General features: G+C 37.6%; 2 protein-coding genes and 1 long non-coding RNA gene across 7 annotated transcripts; all 3 read right to left on the bottom strand.

Moving 5' to 3' along the window:
• Positions 1-113: 113 nt before the first annotated feature.
• LOC130734303 (pathogenesis-related thaumatin-like protein 3.5) lies at positions 114-12,916 on the bottom strand. 5 transcript variants are annotated; one of them, XM_057586655.1, is made up of 5 exons: positions 12,772-12,916; positions 10,973-11,076; positions 10,170-10,338; positions 2,938-3,604; positions 114-478 (listed from the first exon to the last, which is right to left on the bottom strand). In XM_057586655.1, the coding sequence occupies exons 3-5, from the start codon at positions 10,231-10,233 to the stop codon at positions 328-330; spliced, it is 882 nt and encodes a 293-aa protein (XP_057442638.1). In that variant the 5' UTR covers positions 10,234-10,338; positions 10,973-11,076; positions 12,772-12,916; the 3' UTR covers positions 114-327. The 5 variants fall into 5 exon arrangements, with proteins under 5 accessions (XP_057442638.1, XP_057442636.1, XP_057442640.1 ...); XM_057586653.1 differs by having other exon boundaries at positions 10,170-10,343; XM_057586657.1 differs by lacking the exons at positions 10,973-11,076; positions 12,772-12,916 and adding an exon at positions 10,411-10,947 and having other exon boundaries at positions 10,170-10,343.
• A 185-nt stretch (positions 12,917-13,101) lies between these two features.
• Positions 13,102-13,929, bottom strand: LOC130731332 (F-box/kelch-repeat protein At3g23880-like). Its single transcript, XM_057583595.1, has one exon. The coding sequence runs from the start codon at positions 13,927-13,929 to the stop codon at positions 13,102-13,104; it is 828 nt and encodes a 275-aa protein (XP_057439578.1).
• A 338-nt stretch (positions 13,930-14,267) lies between these two features.
• Positions 14,268-16,754, bottom strand: LOC130734305 (uncharacterized). The gene is made up of 3 exons (XR_009017898.1): positions 16,617-16,754; positions 16,444-16,501; positions 14,268-15,048 (listed from the first exon to the last, which is right to left on the bottom strand). It is a non-coding gene; the product is annotated as an uncharacterized LOC130734305 (long non-coding RNA).
• Between the last annotated feature and the right edge of the window lie 224 nt (positions 16,755-16,978).

Below are 16,978 nucleotides of genomic sequence, written 5' to 3' on the forward strand. Positions count from 1 at the left end.
CAGTGACAAAATACATAGTTAACCCTTCTCGCTAGCAGGAAAACAATAGAAGATAGATCAATAAGAATAACCTCGTGTACACACATCACCATTTTCCGTGAATTGAAAGAATAGAATACAAATCATTTGCTTTTATTAAAATAACAGCTTCTGTATGCGTGAAAACAGAATTACCCACTATTTATAGACCCCGACCCCGCTGGCACATATCCTTACAGAAAAAAGAAATGAAAAAACTGGTTCAATGAACTTTATACAAATTCACTAAATTAAAAATGAATTTCACTCTCTCATGACTCATGAGTCTCATCTATGATCGACTTTAATTTAGCAGGGTACCAAGATTCCACTCCACAAACTAATAAGCGCCGAAAACATTGTTATCATCATGATCCACCAGCTTCCAATCAATGACTTCAAGCCTTGTGACCCACTGCAGTGAAGCTTGTTATCATGGTAACTGCATACTTGTTTTTTCCTGAAATCCAAAAAATAGAGAGCTTGTTCAATAAATATTGCTTCACATGTTGTCTTGTGCGAAAAACCAAACAAAACCATAGCCTTAAGTGGCCAGATTAATTGAAATCATCTGCATCTTTTTCCTTTTCATTATATACTCAGTTAGTAAAACATAACACTCCAACCAAATAATTTAAACAATTAGAAAAAACAATATTTTGAGAATATTAAAAATCATTTTAAAATGTAAACTTTAAAGAAAAATATAAAAAAATAAAAGTAACACCTTAATTGGGTTGGATTGATAATGTTTCATTTTTTTTATCCAAACTAGATATATATACTCAACATTGATTAAATTTTAGTTTCATTATATTATTCTTTACAAGAATATTAAACCAATTATACAATCCAAATCAATATTTTCACTATAGGTCGGTTCGATGAAGTTCACGAGTCGGGTTTAACTTGCTTTCGCAGCTAAATAAGATATTTGTAGAATTTAATTTGATTAATACATTCATAGTGTAAAAAGCTTTTATACAATCTACCAATAAAATTTGGCTTAATTGCACTTTTGGTCCCCCAACTTTGGCCTTCTTGCGAAAATCGTCCCCAAACTTCAAAATTAGCAAAAACCATCCTCAACGTTTACACTCCGTTGCAAAACTGGTCTGTCGTTACACTTATGTCTGAAAACTAACGTTTTCTGAGTAAAAAATAATAAAATAATAAAAAACACATGAACTTCATCATCTTCATCTCTTTCTTCAAACATTCTTCATTATCTTCTTCATGATGAAGTTCATCTTCATATACCCAAGAACCCACCAAAATCCCAAAAACCAACCCCCACCCCCAAAAACCCAGAAACCCACCCCCACAACAACCCAAAGAAGAAGAAGGATCGATCATCGTCGATTTGGGTCGGCACCTCCTTTGTCTTCCACCGCACCAGTATGCTCTCTTCCATCTTGTAAAGCTTGAACCTTTCCTTAAAGCTTGAACCCCAAATCGAAAAGTTCAAACCTTTTCGTTCATACACATAAATGGGTGGCTATGGAAGCTCTGATTTGGGTTTTCTAAGTTGGGGTTTTAGGGGTTCTTGGGTTTCAGGGTTTGCTGATTTCAGGGTTCTTATGTTAGCAAAAACGCACCGCTTGGAATTACTGAAAGCTCGTCGTTCAACACTCCCTCACTCACTCCGATTCCGATTCCGATCGTCAATCTCTTTTTGATGAGGAACTCAGAGTGGTGCGTTTTTTCTTTCAGTTTATTGATTTGAATTATCAATAACAGTGCAGATGATGAATTTCCGTTTCGGTTTTTCAGGTTGAGAGTGCGTTGAGGAAGAATTTCAAGTCTTATGGTGCCTGGCGTCATAGAAAATGGGTGCTCAGCAAGGGGCATTCGTCCATGGACAACGAATTGCGCCTTCTAAATGGTTTTCAGAAGGCTGATCCTCAGAATTTTCACGCATGGAATTACTGAAGGTTAAATATTGATATTGCATTTTCTATTATGGAAAAGAATTGATGCCTTTTGATCTAGAAGATGGTTTGGTAAATTGGTGTTTGTGCCTTTTGATTTTGCAGGTTTGTTGCTAGGTTGATGAAAAGATCAGTGAGGATGAGTTGAAATACACAGAGGTTACAGGGGCTAATTTTAGTAATTACACAGAGGAGGTTATAGATGAGGTTATATTGAGTTATGTTATAGAAACAAACATTGTCATTGATCATCCTCAAATGTTTTTTCATATGGCCTTGAGTGTGTACTTCTGATATTTATGCTTGATTAATTGTTAATTTGTTATGAGATTCTTGAATCTGGATTTTTTTTTGTTTTTTTTTCTGGAATTCTGGGTTTGAAGGTATGAAGAAGATGAAGAAAGAGATGAAGATGATGAAGTTCAGGTGTTTTTTATTATTTTATTATTTTTTACCCAGAAAACGTTAGTTTTCTAACAGAAGTGTAACGGCAGACCAGTTTTGCAACGGAGTGTAAACGTTGAGGATGGTTTTTGCTAATTTTGATGTTCGGGGATGATTTTCACAAGAAGGCCAAAGTTGGGGGACCAAAAATGCAATTAAGCCATAAAATTTTAAATGAGTTAAGTCAATCAATTTCTAACACTTTTAAAATCTAATTGATTGATGAGTATTTTAACAAGTTACGATTTTCTCATATTTCAGCAAAGGTTAAACAAAATACTACAATTATGATATATAGACTAGTAACCATTCAGACATCCCTAAGACACTTAATTTTGTTTTCTCTACCTCATTTTTATCACATCGCATTCATTATATTATTTTCTCTTTTCTTTCTATATCATTCTAGCTAGTTGTCTACCTCTAGGGTCTACAAAACATTTTTCATGAAATAAATACTCTCATCTTAAAATTTCTCATACTAAAGTGAATTTTGTATATATAGCCTATTGTACCCAAAAAAACATGACTCTGAGGCACAAACCTGGAAGCACAGAAGGCTATGACATAGTCAGTCCCAGAGCAAGTGAAAATACTAGTTGGATCATCATAAGCATAACTATATGAAGTTGGGCAAGCCTCCTTAAACTTCTTGGAATAAAACGTGGGTTGACAAGTAGATGGGTTCCCATAATTCCCTCTGCAACAATATTCATCCTGATCAAACACATCACACGCGCTTCGGCACCCAACCGTCTTGCCGTTAGCCTTAACAGAAAGCTCTTTTGGACAGGTCAACCTGAGGTCAGAATCACACCCCGCGGTGCTGCAGTTCCCCTTCCCGTTCATCGGCTTAATGGAAATCGGCACATTGAAGCCATCAACGAGGCTAACATCGTAGAAATCCGGCTGAGCTAGCGTGAACTCTGCTAGCGATGCTGGGGTTTTTCCGGAGGCGCCGGAGCATTTTAGAGTTGAGCCGCATGAACCGGTCTGGCACGAACCGTTTCCATCTTTGTCAAAGTTGCAACCGGTTCGTGCCCATATACGACCGCTCCAGCTGACCGGAGCGGTGTACACGGCGGATTGCCCCGGTTTTAGGACGAAACCTCCGCCGTTGAAGTTGTCCCCTGGCATCACCGCTGGCCACAATGTCTCCTTGCAGTAGTTTACTATGGTGAAAACTCTGGCACCCTCGCAGGTTCTTTGCCCTGTCCTCATCAGCAGAATGAAACACAAAACAAAACTTTATGCACTTGGTATAAAGAAATAAAAATGGTAAAGTATATTTTTATTCATGTAAAAAGTCTTTTTTTAAAGCATGTAAAAAGTCTTTAATTTTCAAAATTTGTTATTCTATATCATTATATTTACTTTTTATCCTTGTAAAAAGGACATTGTCATACAGATGTAACAAATATGTAAGGCATTACTCCAGTAACTTCTAAAAGCATAGAGTTTTGTTAGTTCCAACTAAGCTATTTAATCAGGCTATAGCAAATTACAAAATTAAGTTAAAAATACATAGCACATAAGACAAAAATTATAGTTTTAATTAGTTGGAACTTGGAAGGATACTGAAACCCCTCTACTTTAAGAGGTACCACCAAGAAAATTCCATATAAAAATCAGTACTAGACAACATTTATGATATACAATCACATCTACACTAAGAGAGGAAAAAATGAGAGAAAAAATATAACAAATAATGTGATTAAAAAATAGAGATGTAAAAACAAACATTATGTGGAAATGCGATGAAAGAAAGAGTGTGAATCAGTTAGAACTCTATAATATCACACATATCCACTAGGATGAGGTTAAGTAACCTCATGAGCTAGTAACCTCATGGGTCATCTAGATAATCTGATTTTTGCTGATGCTAAAACCATACTTTATCCAAAGAAAAAATGCTTGCAAAATTATTTGAGATTTAGCTAGCCTATATCAGAGATTGAACCTGACTCCTCTAATTATATTAAAACCATATGAATTATGGAGTTATGATGGTTGAGTAAGTCTGAAGATATAAGCAATTAACTAGTTAAAGCGCGCATTTATCACAATATGGCTACAATTAAAAACGAGCTATAAGACAAGGCTAGTGCAAATTATGCTGTGTATGTGTAAAAAAAACCACTTAGACAAAATATTACTTATTACCTGATAAGATTATGGCAAGAACCAAAGAAATTGTTAAAAGAAATTGAAGATGCAACGCCATATTGGATCCGTGCCTGTTTTTTTGGTCAAGAAGGGAATAGGAGGATACATGAGGAAGAAAGTGACAGCAGCGCTGAGAATATAAAAGAAGCGCCGCATAGGGAATTAAGGAATACGTGCGGAAAGAAGGTAAGTGAATTGAAGCAACAAAAGGTATGCATGAAAAGAATGGAATATTATTCTTTTCCTAATACATGGGTGCAAGTTTAATCCAGGTTCTTTCTTTCATCCTTTGTACACCTCCACATATTAATTACATCAAGTCTGCAGGCTTATGATGTAACACGTGGCAACAACGGTCACCTTTCCATTAGAAAATTTTTGTGTTTACACTCTATCTACACTTAGGAACACTTACATTTAGAGAGAGACATGAATCGAAGCTAGAGAAATGAAAGAAGTGATGAGTGATGTGATAGAAAAAGAAGAGAGACAGTGTAAAAAGAAAAAAATGAGAAAAAAATAAAGTTTGCAAATTAAAAGAGGAGAGAAGAGAGAAAAAACCTTGAGTGTTTTAAATGAATGCTCTGATCAATTGAAAGAAGAAATAAATCATTTAACTGTCTATGTGTGTAGCCTTGTGTTATCTTTTTCTTCTCCTACTTGAAGTTACACCTTGACCAAGTTACAACCTGTGTGAATCTTTTTCTTGTTGCATAGCATGAGACCGTCTGACCTTAATTTGATTGGTTATCATAACCGAAACATAGTGTTTATACTGTCAGATGCACTAAATAATTGTTGTTGTGAGTTTTGATGTGAAATTTGGGTCTCATAATCCGATCCTATTGGTTTCATTTTCTTTGAACTGAATTCCTTCTTTCTCTTAACTAGTATGCTCATGAATTGATCTATCTTTGTTGGATATGTATCCTATGTTTTGAATGTGTAGATATGTGATTTAGAATTTATTTATTTTGTGCTTGAAGACAAGTTTTAATAAGTTTCCGCTTAAGATCAAGTTGTCACTGATTATAAGAGTGTGATGACCCGGGTGTCTAAGTTATTTTTCTAGTCTATATTTTTATGCCTTTTAATATATTATTTAGAGTAGTTTGGTCATTTTAGGTCACTTTATAATTATTCCATGCATTTTAATATTTTCATGTCGGTTTTAGTAATTTTCTATATTTTTATGATTTTTATTTAGATTTTATTAGGATTTAAGTTATTTTAATTTTAGTTGATAAGTTTTATTCAGAATTAGTTTCTTTTTAGTATTTTATTTTGTTAGTTTTTTTTTTTCGGTATAATAAATGGAGTTGATTTTTTTCCGGTATAATAAATGGAATTGATCTAGTGCTGATGATCTACATGAACTACGAGACACACACGTAAATTGGAAGACTGATGTGTCCGTCTCTACTACATGGCATGATCACTCTTGGGTTCCATCGCAAGAATGCTACGCGTGATGTGGTGTGCATTTCTCTTTATAAGGTCTGTACTGATCGCTAGCTGACACGTGGCTGAAGTATTAGATAAGGTTTTTTTTTTTTGGCTCATGTGAGAATCACGTGATATTAAAAGAAAAAATATATGGATATGGATATTTAAAAAGAAAGAAAACAGAAGGAGAATTGGAGATATATTAAGAAGATTGCACCAACATGATTAGAAGGATATATTGGAAGAACGGTTGCTGAGAGTAGCGACATAAAAAAAGAGGAGAAATTTGTAAAGGGGAGAGGAAGAACAACTTTAATTCACCATTGATTTCATTGATCTAGTTTTAGGGATCTTTGCACCTTAGGGATAAGGGTAACAAATTACTTATGTTTGTCTAAATTGAATTGACCCTTGTTCAATTTCTCCCCAAATTCTTAAATTCTACCGATTTCCCAATTGAATAAAAAATAACATGACAAACTATTGTAATAGAAAGATTTCAATCAAAACAGAGGAGAGATTTATAACTAAAAAGAGAATTCATAATCACAACTGAAACTAGTTCAACACATAGTTTCAATGGTGAATCGAAGTTGTTCCTCTCCCATATATAAACGTCGTTTCTCTTTTTCTAACACGTCGTTCCTCCTCTTGTTCCATGATCGGGGAAAACGACCAAGACTACCCGGGAAGGGGTAGGGAGAGAGGGGAGCGGCGAAACTGCGGCGAAGGGGGTGGCGAGATGATGGTCCTGACGGTGCTCCGTTGTTTGTCGTGCCCGAGAGGGGTCCCTGCGATGGCACTGAAACGCTCAAGTTAGGACGTGGGTTAAGAGACTGAGAAATGTGATAGATTTAATGTGTACCTTAAGTTCTCCAAGCATTGGCTTTTATAAAGCTTGGGGTTGCGCGTTTCGAGGCGATCATGAGTGCTTAGGACATCCTCGAGCTTCGTGCATTTTCCTTGGTTGTTGGTCTATAATTACTTGGTTGGCCGGTTGGGTTTGATCGTCCCTATAATTTATCAGGTGACGAGACAACGTGATCAACCCGGGGGCAATTGGCTGGAACGTCTCCTAGACGAGGACGTGGTCGTCCTATCATGGTCGGGTGGGGAGTGGCCGATCTTGCCGACTCCCAAAACAGTAGTCCCATAGTTCTGGCCCACTAGGATAGTGGAGCTTGAACTAAGAGGGTGATCGTCCCATCTTGGTTTGGGTGGGGAATGGGCGATCTTACCGATTCCCAGAACAGTAGTCCCCTAGTTCTGGTCCACTAGGATAGTGGAGCTTGAACTAAAGTTCTGGCGTCGTGGCTCTCGAAGGACGGGCAAGAAATCAGGTTCCTGGACGGGTTGCAGGGTGTGCCGTGACGGGACAAGTGCGGGTGGCCTGGAGCCTCGACCTGGTCCCGAGGGTTCCGACTTGGTCCCCACGCAATAGGTGACAAGCGCATGTGCGAGTGGTTAAGTTCTTCGAGGATTCTCCCTATCTTTTCTTTGTCTTCGTTGTCTTCTCCTTCTTGGTTCCTTTCATCCACTCGACAAGGCGTTCACGCGCTCAAATTTTCTGGGGTTATGCTCGTCCTCAAGTAAGTGTTTGAACACTTGAAAATTTGTCTTTATATCCATTCTCGCCGAGCATTAAGGCACTCCAAGGGGATTTGTCTTCCTCTCATCTCCCTCCGAGCGTTGACATACTTGGCGTGGATTTTATCTTCATTTCCTCCCCCGCCAAACGTTGAGACGCTCTGGGGGATTCTGTCTTAATCCAATCCGCTCTCACCGAGCGATGAGACACTCGGGGGGTTTTTATCTTCATTTCCTCCCCCGCCAAACATTGAGACGCTCAGGGGGATTTTGTCTTCATCCAATCCGCTCTCACCGAGCGATGAGACACTCGGGGGGGATTTTATCTTCATTTCCTCCCCTGCCAAACATTGATATGCTCAGGGGGATTTTGTCTTCATCAGATCCGCTCTCGCCGAGCATTAAGACACTCGGGAGAGATTTTATCCTCATGTCTTCCCCCTCCGAATCGTTGAGACGCGCAGGGGGATTTTGTCTTCATTCAATCCGCACTCGACGATGCCAATTGATCGGGGAAAACGACCAAGACTACCCGGAAGGGGTAGGGAGAGAGGGGAGCGGCGAAACTGCGGCGAGGGGGTTTGCGAGATGATGGTCCTGACGGTGCTCCGTTGTTCGTCGTGCCCGAGAGGGGTCCCTGCGATGACACTCAAACGCTCAAGTTAGGACGTGGGGTTAAGGGATTGAGAAATGTGATAGATTTAATGTGTACCTTAAGTTCTCCAAGCCTTGGCTTTTATAGAGCTAGGGGTTGCGCGGTTCGAGGCGATCATGAGTGCTTATGACATCCTCGAGCTTCGTGCCTTTTCCTTGGTTATTGGTCCATAATTACTTAGTTGGCTGGTTAGGTTTGATCGTCCCTATAATTTATCGGGTGAGGAGACAACGTGATCAACCCGGGGGCGATTGGCTGGAACGTCTCCCAGAAGAGGACGTGGTCGTCCTTTCAATGTCGGGTGGGGAGTGGCCGATCTTGTCGACTCCCAGAACATTCCACGCTGCAATCATTCTTCCAATACATCCTTCTAATCATGTTGTTGCAATCTTCTTAATATATCTCCGATTCCTCTTTCGTTTTCTTTCTTTTTAAATCTGACTGCGCCTACCGTGGGATTATTTGAAAATGGACCAAGTGGCCCAATTTCATTTTTTCAGTGATAAGACGAAAATATCCTCATTTTTTCAATTTTCCCCTCCTTGCTCCTTCCACCACCATCATCCAGATTTCTTGATCTGAGTTCATCCACCACCTAGATCTGCTGATAGAAACCCAGATATGAGGAGAGAGCATGCATAGGTTGAAAGTGTAGAAAGTACAAGAGAGAAACGAAGAGGATAAGCCATAGCATAAGCTTGGGTGAGTGTGAAGGTTGTGACTGCGTCGTGGTAGTGTTGCTTCTTTGTGCTTGTGCTCGTCCCCAAATTAATTTCTCATATTCCTTCATTTTCTTTTCTTTTTTGTTTTATTTTCCCATACTAACCGAATTTCTTTTGTAACAAACAAATGCAAATAGTTACGATCATGGTGATGGTTGCTCCCATAGAGGTGGCAGTGCTGGTGTAGGCAACTCCCGGTGGAGGTGGTGGTGGTAACGACGACGCCGGCACTAGCGGGTGGTGATGAAGGAGAGTTTTGGTGGTACCATGAAACCTTTTTTTTTTTGAAAGTGGTACCATGAAACCTTTAAATCTCTTTGTGTTTCTTTTCTTTAATATCATGTGATCCCCTTCTCACATAACCCAAAAAAAACTTATCTAAATTTTATGTCATGTGTTAGCTAGCGATTGGTACGAACCTTATAAGGGAAAATGTACACCGCATTGCGCGTAGCATTCTTGCGGTGGAACCCAAATGGGATTGTGCCACGTGGCAAAGACAAAACAATAGTTGTCCGATTTCCGCATGTGCGCCGTAATTCTCATAGACCATCAGCACTGGATCAACTTCCTTTAATATTTCAAAAATACTAAATAAAACAAAACAAAATACTAATTCTAAATAAAACTTATCAACTAAAAATAAAATAAATAAAATAACTTAAATCCTAATAAAATATAAATAAAAATCATAAATTATCGAAAAATACTAAAAACCACATGAAAATAGTAAAATGCATGGAATAATCATAAAGTGACCTAAAATGACCAAAATAATCTAAATAATATATTAAAATGCATAAAAATAAGCTAGAAAAATAACTTAAACATACGGATCATCACCATCTCATATTCATATTCAATGTAAATCATTTATAAATTATACAAGTTGATATATGTCTAATTAACATGTCTATCTTTACAAACATAATTCAACTAGAAACTAACATCAATAAGAATACCATGATTACTCACTACATTTTTTTTTTTTGAAAAACATGATTACTCACTACATAACTTCATGAAAGTACTTCATTCATTACTCAATATTGGCCTGCAAATGAAAGAAAATATAATTTTTCTCTTCAAATCTCTTTCTCATTCAATTCATTGAAATGCCACCATGGTTTGTTTAGGAAAACAAAATTTATGCAAATCAATCCTTTAACAGCAAAGATCCCAAAATTAACTTTTTCTTACCTGTCCAGCAAGAATGCAAGTCTGATTTCTTTGGATTGAAAAACATCCCAATATCTGATATCATCCTTTTTTGGGGGTCTTGCTCTAACTGAGTTGTAACTGAGGCAACTTCATGCTCTAAACAACAAAGTCTTAGATACTAGCGAGCACGGCAATGGCTTCATCTTCCCTATTCTGAACAAGAAGGAAACAATTATACTAAGGAAAATAGATTTTGATGGTAACATGAAAATTCTGTGACCTTTATAAAGAGCGTGAGGTAAAACTAAACTACTGCTGGCAAACCAGAAACTCCCGGCATCGATGGCTATGTTCCGGGGACCTTGCTTGGTTAAGAATGTGGGATCAGTGGAATAACACCCTTGACCTTGAAAAGGGAACATAATATTTTGAGGTAAACACTTCCCCCATATTTAACTATGCATTATTTTGCCCTTTTTTCTGTATATTTAGGCAGCAAGAGATGTTCATCTATTGATTCCATAAGAAACATGGATGGGGGAAAGAAAAAGAGACAATTGTTATATGAAATTGAAGCTAATTGAAATGAAGAGTAATAAAGTTCACACTGCAAGGCAGAGCAATGAAAACATGCTAAATCATGAGGGGGCAAGAAAAATATACACTAGATATGTGAGAATAGAGTGAAGTGAAATGAAGAGTGAAAAAAGGTTAACATCACAAGGTTCAACAAGAATAAGATGCCAAACCACAGGGGAGAAGCTGAACTTTACCATTTCAAATAAGAGGTCTATGTAATTTAGAAAACAAGATATATTTAGTGCAAAGAATGGAAAATTGACCTGTGTAAAAGCAAGATTTATGAGATAAGAAAGAAACTGTCCTCCAGTGATCATAAGCAGATTAGTGCTTACTAAGCTTCCCTTTATTTCTGATGGTGACAATTCTGCAATATAAACAGGAGCGCAGTAACAATCTAGTGAGAAAAAATTTATTTTGGGAAAAATAAAAATAACCCCTTATTTTTTCATCCATTTTAAACATCAGTAATCTCCAGACCGTCCAGCACATTTATATCCATTAATTCAATCATCCAAAGGCTTAAATTAGTTTAACGTTCAGCATTTTCCTTTAAATTTTCATACATTATATTTTATGTGACATAACCCCTCAAAAGTTTGGTTGGGGATGAAAACTTTGAATTCTGTCCACTTTAACACTCTTTGCTCCTGTGAACTGCAGTTGAGATCAACCTCCATCTCCACAACCACCACCACTGCAGCAACCTGAGGAAATAATACCCCAAATTCCATTTTGTAGTGAGGTTAGGTTGTGTGTGTTGTGTCCCATTTTTCAATTATATTGATAGCAGCATTTGCTATGGAAATCAGCAGCATCTTCCTCATCTGTGTTTCTCTTAAATGTCTGCAGAAATAGCACCATAACAGAACTACTAAAAGAGATTGCAGAAAAGGCTCAAGACTTGGAATCTCTCTTCTTCTTTTTTTCAACCTGAATTACCCTCTAATTCAACTGAGAGTCTCACATACCAAGGGACAGATGCAGGATTAAAAGGTGAGGGTTGCTTACCCTATATATGGACTTAATTGACCATATCCCTAATTAGTATGAGACTTCTCACCATAATTTTTTTATTCAATTACATCACCCATCACATATGTGACCTGCTCTAATTTTTTCCCTTTGTCTATTCAATATACTTTCTTTCCCACTTCCCATTGAATGGGGAAGAAACAATATTATTGATTAGCAACCGCCAATGGAATAATTAGTCAAGCTAAAGAACCACCAACAATAATTATCACTAATATAATTCAACATAAATTGTACAAATTGTCATAAAAATGAGTTCAATCTTTAAAAGGTGAAACCAAACTCTTCACATAATAATTGGCACCTAACCAAAATTTGTTGTCGGGAAGTTTAATATATTCCACACTATTATCTCTTAGGTTATACTTGATGATCTTCAAATCCTGACTGTTTGCGAACAGCAGGTTGTTACCATCTTCAGTCAAGCACATCGGCAATGGATTAATTAAAAAGACATCACATTCAAGATGGTCATAACTGACATTCACCAACTGAGTCCAAGACTCTTGAACTCCATACTCTCTCATCTGCCACACAATTAAATGAGTTTCCTTATGGTCATGAAAAAGGCACAAGTGATTCCCTAAAATCCCAAGTTGTGGCTCAACAAAAGGCACCTCACTAACACCTGTGTTGCACGGGTACGGGTACGGTACCCGGTACGGGTACGGTATTGGGTACGCGGTACGCGATTTTTGAAAAAATGGGGGTACGGGTACGTTAGATATATATATATTTTTTTATACATAATATTTAAATATAAATAAATTATGCAAAAAAAAGAACAAGGGAATCCAATTTATCCAATCAAGCTTTAAAAACTTGCACAAAATGGAACTTTCTAAACAGAAAAATGCTTGTATGCAAGACCCACCAAAAAATAGACAAGCTTCAACCACTATGCAAGCAATATACAGAATCAAAATTGACCCAAGGCATCAACCATTCAACCAAATTCAACAAAGCAGAGGAAGAACAAATGAAAGGAAAAAAGCAACATAAAAATGATGTGGAGGAGCGCGGGTACCTGCGGTGGTGGCCGGCGGTGGAGAGGCGGCGCACGCTGGAGAGGACGGCGGAGGAGAGGACGGGCGGCGCTGGTTTCCTTCTCTGGTTCCGTTCGTGAACCCTTGAACCTCTTCTAGGTTCTGTTTCTTTTTCTGCGTTTTCAGTTTTCACGTGTTTTGGGTTTTTTTTTTTTTTTTTAATGGCCAAAACGACGTCGTTTTGGCCTGGAATTTTTTTTTTTTTGTGAAACGGGTACGCACCGGGTACGTACCGTACGCGTACCCGTAGCGTATTCGTACCGGGTACGTACCCGGTACGGGTACGCGGCCCAACATCACGTACCCATGCTTCAGAGACTAACACCCTCCGGTAATGACAAATACGTATATGCCTCCTCACGCATGTGAAAGCAAACAATCACCAACTGGTCTAGAGTAACACTTTGCCACTCATAGTTTGGACCATTCAAGTTGTCAAGTGCTAACCAGTTAACACAGCCACCTACAAACTGACCATCGAATTGCTGTAGCAAAACCGAGGAACTAGGGCTGCTCGAAATCTTTCTCCAACAACTATCACCCATGCAGTAAACAGTTGTTTCCATTTTGGGCTCGGGCTCTATACTATGGCAAAGAGCCATCACAGCCTTGTAAGTGTCACGTGATTCATCATAGCCGAAACCGCGGTTCACCTTATCCCACGGGTCAAACACCCAAGTTCGCATGTGACTTATGTCCCTAGGAAGGGTTGGTGACATCTCAGACTTGAGGTGCGTGGTCGGGTTCCATAGCCTAACAAAGAATTGTTGGACTCCGCCAACACATAAATAACCGCACAAGCAGACCAAGCCGTTGCACGAGCCAACGACCATAGTGGATTTCCAAAGGCAGTAACAGTTTTCATAGGTCACTGAATACAGCTTGTCGAGAAAACGACCTACGGGGAAAGAAACGATGTAGCTGCGGTCGAGGACGACGTCTTCAAAGGAGAGGAGGACGTGGGTGTTTTCAGGCGACTTCTTGAGGTGAAGTTTTGTGAAGGCTTTGTCATCAGAGATGAGTGATTTCCATGACTTGGAAACGCACCTCAGCCGCATGAGATTCTTCACCGAAAGCCATGATAGGATTTCCATTAAGAGTTCCGGAGGGAGAACGGGATCAGCATGACCAGTTTTCATGGTTTTGCGAAGAGAAACTGAACCTGTGACTGTGAGTAGGAGGCACAGAATATATACGAGTCTGAAATAGGGCTGAGGAGCAACCTTTCAAAATACGGTTGAGAGTTTGACCCTAAATTTTTAAAAGATAATCTCACTGATGGAGATTTAATTCAATAATTATTTATAAATATCTTAATTTATCTAATGTTAGTTAATGAAAGAAAATTAAATATGAATTGAATAGTTATTTTTTTTTAAAAAACTAATTGAATAGTTATTTGAAAATGTAATTAATATAATTTTGATTGATTAAATAAATTTAAATGTGATTAAAAATGAGAATTTTGAAATTTGTTTTGATTGAATATCTATCTATTTGTTAAAAAAAAAAAATTAAATGAGTGTGCACATCATCAAATATACATTTGTTTTATACAAATTGAATTCCACCACATCATCAAATATAGATTTGTTTTAATTAAACTTTAAAACAAAAGTTATTATTTCTCCTACGTGGCATGTTGTGATTGGTTGTCAGTGTAAAACTGTTTTACGCCGACAGTGTATATTTATCTATTTTAGTATGCTTCAATCTTCTTGTTCATCTTCTTCGATACTTGCCCTTTTTCTTCAATTTATGTTCCTTTTATTTGATTCTTTGATTCAAGAATGGTAAATCAGGGTGATCCCGCTTAGTGCCCTTTTCGGATCGAGATCCTCTTGATCCTTTTCTTTCTTTCTTTTTTCCCTGCCTACTTGAGATGCTGGTCTCAAGTCTTTTCACATCTAATATATTGGTTGTTCTTTAGGGAAAAAAAAAAGAATGGCAAATCAGTATCAGGATTACCTTGTTAATACTTACTACCTCTATAATGCTGAAAATCCAGCATTTGTTCTAGCATAACCTCAATTAAATGAGAAAAACTATCATGTATGATCAGTTCCATGCGAATGACACTGTTTCGAAGAACAAAACCGCCTTTATTGATGGAAGCTTACCTTCTCCCGCGAGCACTGATTCCAGTGTGGCAGTGATGGAATACAATGGTGATGGCATGGCTTCAAAGATCCATGACTCCAACAATTGCCCAATCAACACTATGGATGGACCTTCTTCAGAAATTTGGAAGAGAGTTGCTAAATAGACCGAAACGAAATGTAAGAAACAGTTAAAATAGAGGGACTAATAACCATTTACGGGTTTGGCAGAAAACAAGATACTGATTCTTGTTACATTCGTTCGGTACTTTTAATCTTTTCTCAATTTGGAAAGATCTGAAAGACTGTTTCTCTCATAAAGATAAATTTCGGATTGCAGACCTGCAAATTTAAAGGAGCTTTGATACCATCATAGGAAAATAACTTGCTGACATTGTGAGGAAGAAGAGAGAGATCCGAGAAAGGGAAGAACACATTTGTTTGAATGTGATTCTGAAATCTTACATACTAAAATTAAAATCAGTGATGAGTTTATATACAAGCTGAAATGATCAGCGAAATGTCAAATGAATTTACACCTACACAAACCATAATTTACATGTGCATTAATTTCTAATGAACCAGCTCTAACAGCCTAACAAATTAACCTGCTACTAACAATAACAGAATAACTGTAACTACTAACAGCTAACAGTAAAAAGTTAAAGCTATTCCTAAAAGGGTAAATTAATAAAATCATCAATCATTGAACTTAAGTTTATATATGCAAATGTGACTGGTTAATTGTTGCCTTAATCTGGTAATATATCCTTTGCTCTTAGTTTTCTTGATTCAAGTTACCATATTTTAAATGATGGGAAGCATGTGTCTCACATGCTGCAGAGAAAAGGTTATAGGACCATAACAAGTTAGAACTTCAGAGTACAAGTTAGATCATTGCTCTATGGAGACGTGATTGCTTCTGTGGAAGGATAAACAAGTTGCAACTTGCTTCAGTGGCATTGCAACTGAGAAGAATGAGAATGAAACAAAGGGTAGTGGAGATGGCAATAACCAATAACCATATCATGTGAGCAGAATATCTAATCTATTAATTTTGTCTATTGCAAATAGGTAATTATATTTATGGCTCTCTCGATCATATTCGAGTTGAGTAGGACCACTATATGCGGCAAAACTTTTCCTATCCTGTTGTCACATAGACTCGAACTCTGGACCTCTGCTTTAACTAGGACAACATCAATCAAATGATCAACGCGCTTGGTGGTATATTTCCGGCTCTCTTAATGCAAAAGATCTCACACCTACTTCCTAAAAGGTAAGCTAGGAAACAGACATATAGTTGCAGGAGCAACTAGAAATTAAAGCTGAAATCTCAGTTTGCAATCATAACTGCAATAACCCACTAGCCCAGTAGAAAATCATAATCAATTACTGCTAGTGACAACACCACATCATCATCCTGATCCTCCTTTTCATAAGCCAGTGAGTGACCATATCAAAAATGAAAAGTACTTCCTTTGAATACACTGATTAAAATAAAGCACATTGTTAAGATTGAAAGGAGGGGGGGTGGGGGGATATTGTAAGTACCTGTAGCAAATAAATGTCTCTGAACTCCTCAAAATCATCTTTGATATACAGAAGGCTCCTGAAATTAAAGAAAGTGTCAGCTTAAGAAATAGCATAGCATATGATCGTAAAACAAAGCAAAATTTGGCATTTCCCATTGATGTAGAAATAGAAGTAGAAGCAGAAGTAGGTACCTGTGTCGTAGCCAAAGAAGAGTCCACCAATGCTAGCGACAGCAGTGAGGCCCAAAATGTAAGGATTCTTCTTAAAGAGGCGCCGGCAGGAGAAGCGGTTAGAGTGAGGTGCTAAACACACGAAATCTTCAACACTCCAAAGACTCAGAGACAGTTTTGCTGACAGGGAGGAAGTGCTAAACCCCTTTAGTTGCTGAATTTTTGTTATTTTTAGTTTTTTCCATATTTTCCAAAGTATTTACTATTTTTGAAATTCAAGAATTCTAAGGAAAAAAATGAAATGCTTTATGCCAATACCTATGAAGAGGATTTTAATCAATATAAATTATCAATACAGATTAGAAAAGAGTATGAGTTATGAG

This window comes from Lotus japonicus, chromosome 1 (assembly GCF_012489685.1).
Source record: "Lotus japonicus ecotype B-129 chromosome 1, LjGifu_v1.2".
NCBI lineage: Eukaryota > Viridiplantae > Streptophyta > Magnoliopsida > Fabales > Fabaceae > Lotus > Lotus japonicus.

What these genes read in the sequence shown, in the direction of transcription:
- LOC130734303 (XM_057586655.1), bottom strand. Translation starts at nt 10,233, where the DNA reads ATGATATCAGATATTGGGATGTTTTTCAATCCAAAGAAATCAGACTTG. An exon ending in CTTGCATTCTTGCTGGACAG is followed by an intron (nt 3,605 to 10,169) that starts GTAAGAAAAAGT and finishes TGATGAGGACAG; the next exon opens with GGCAAAGAACCTGCGAGGGT. An exon ending in ATAGCCTTCTGTGCTTCCAG is followed by an intron (nt 479 to 2,937) that starts GTTTGTGCCTCA and finishes TTTGGATTTCAG; the next exon opens with GAAAAAACAAGTATGCAGTT.
- LOC130731332 (XM_057583595.1), bottom strand. Translation starts at nt 13,929, where the DNA reads ATGAAAACTGGTCATGCTGATCCCGTTCTCCCTCCGGAACTCTTAATG.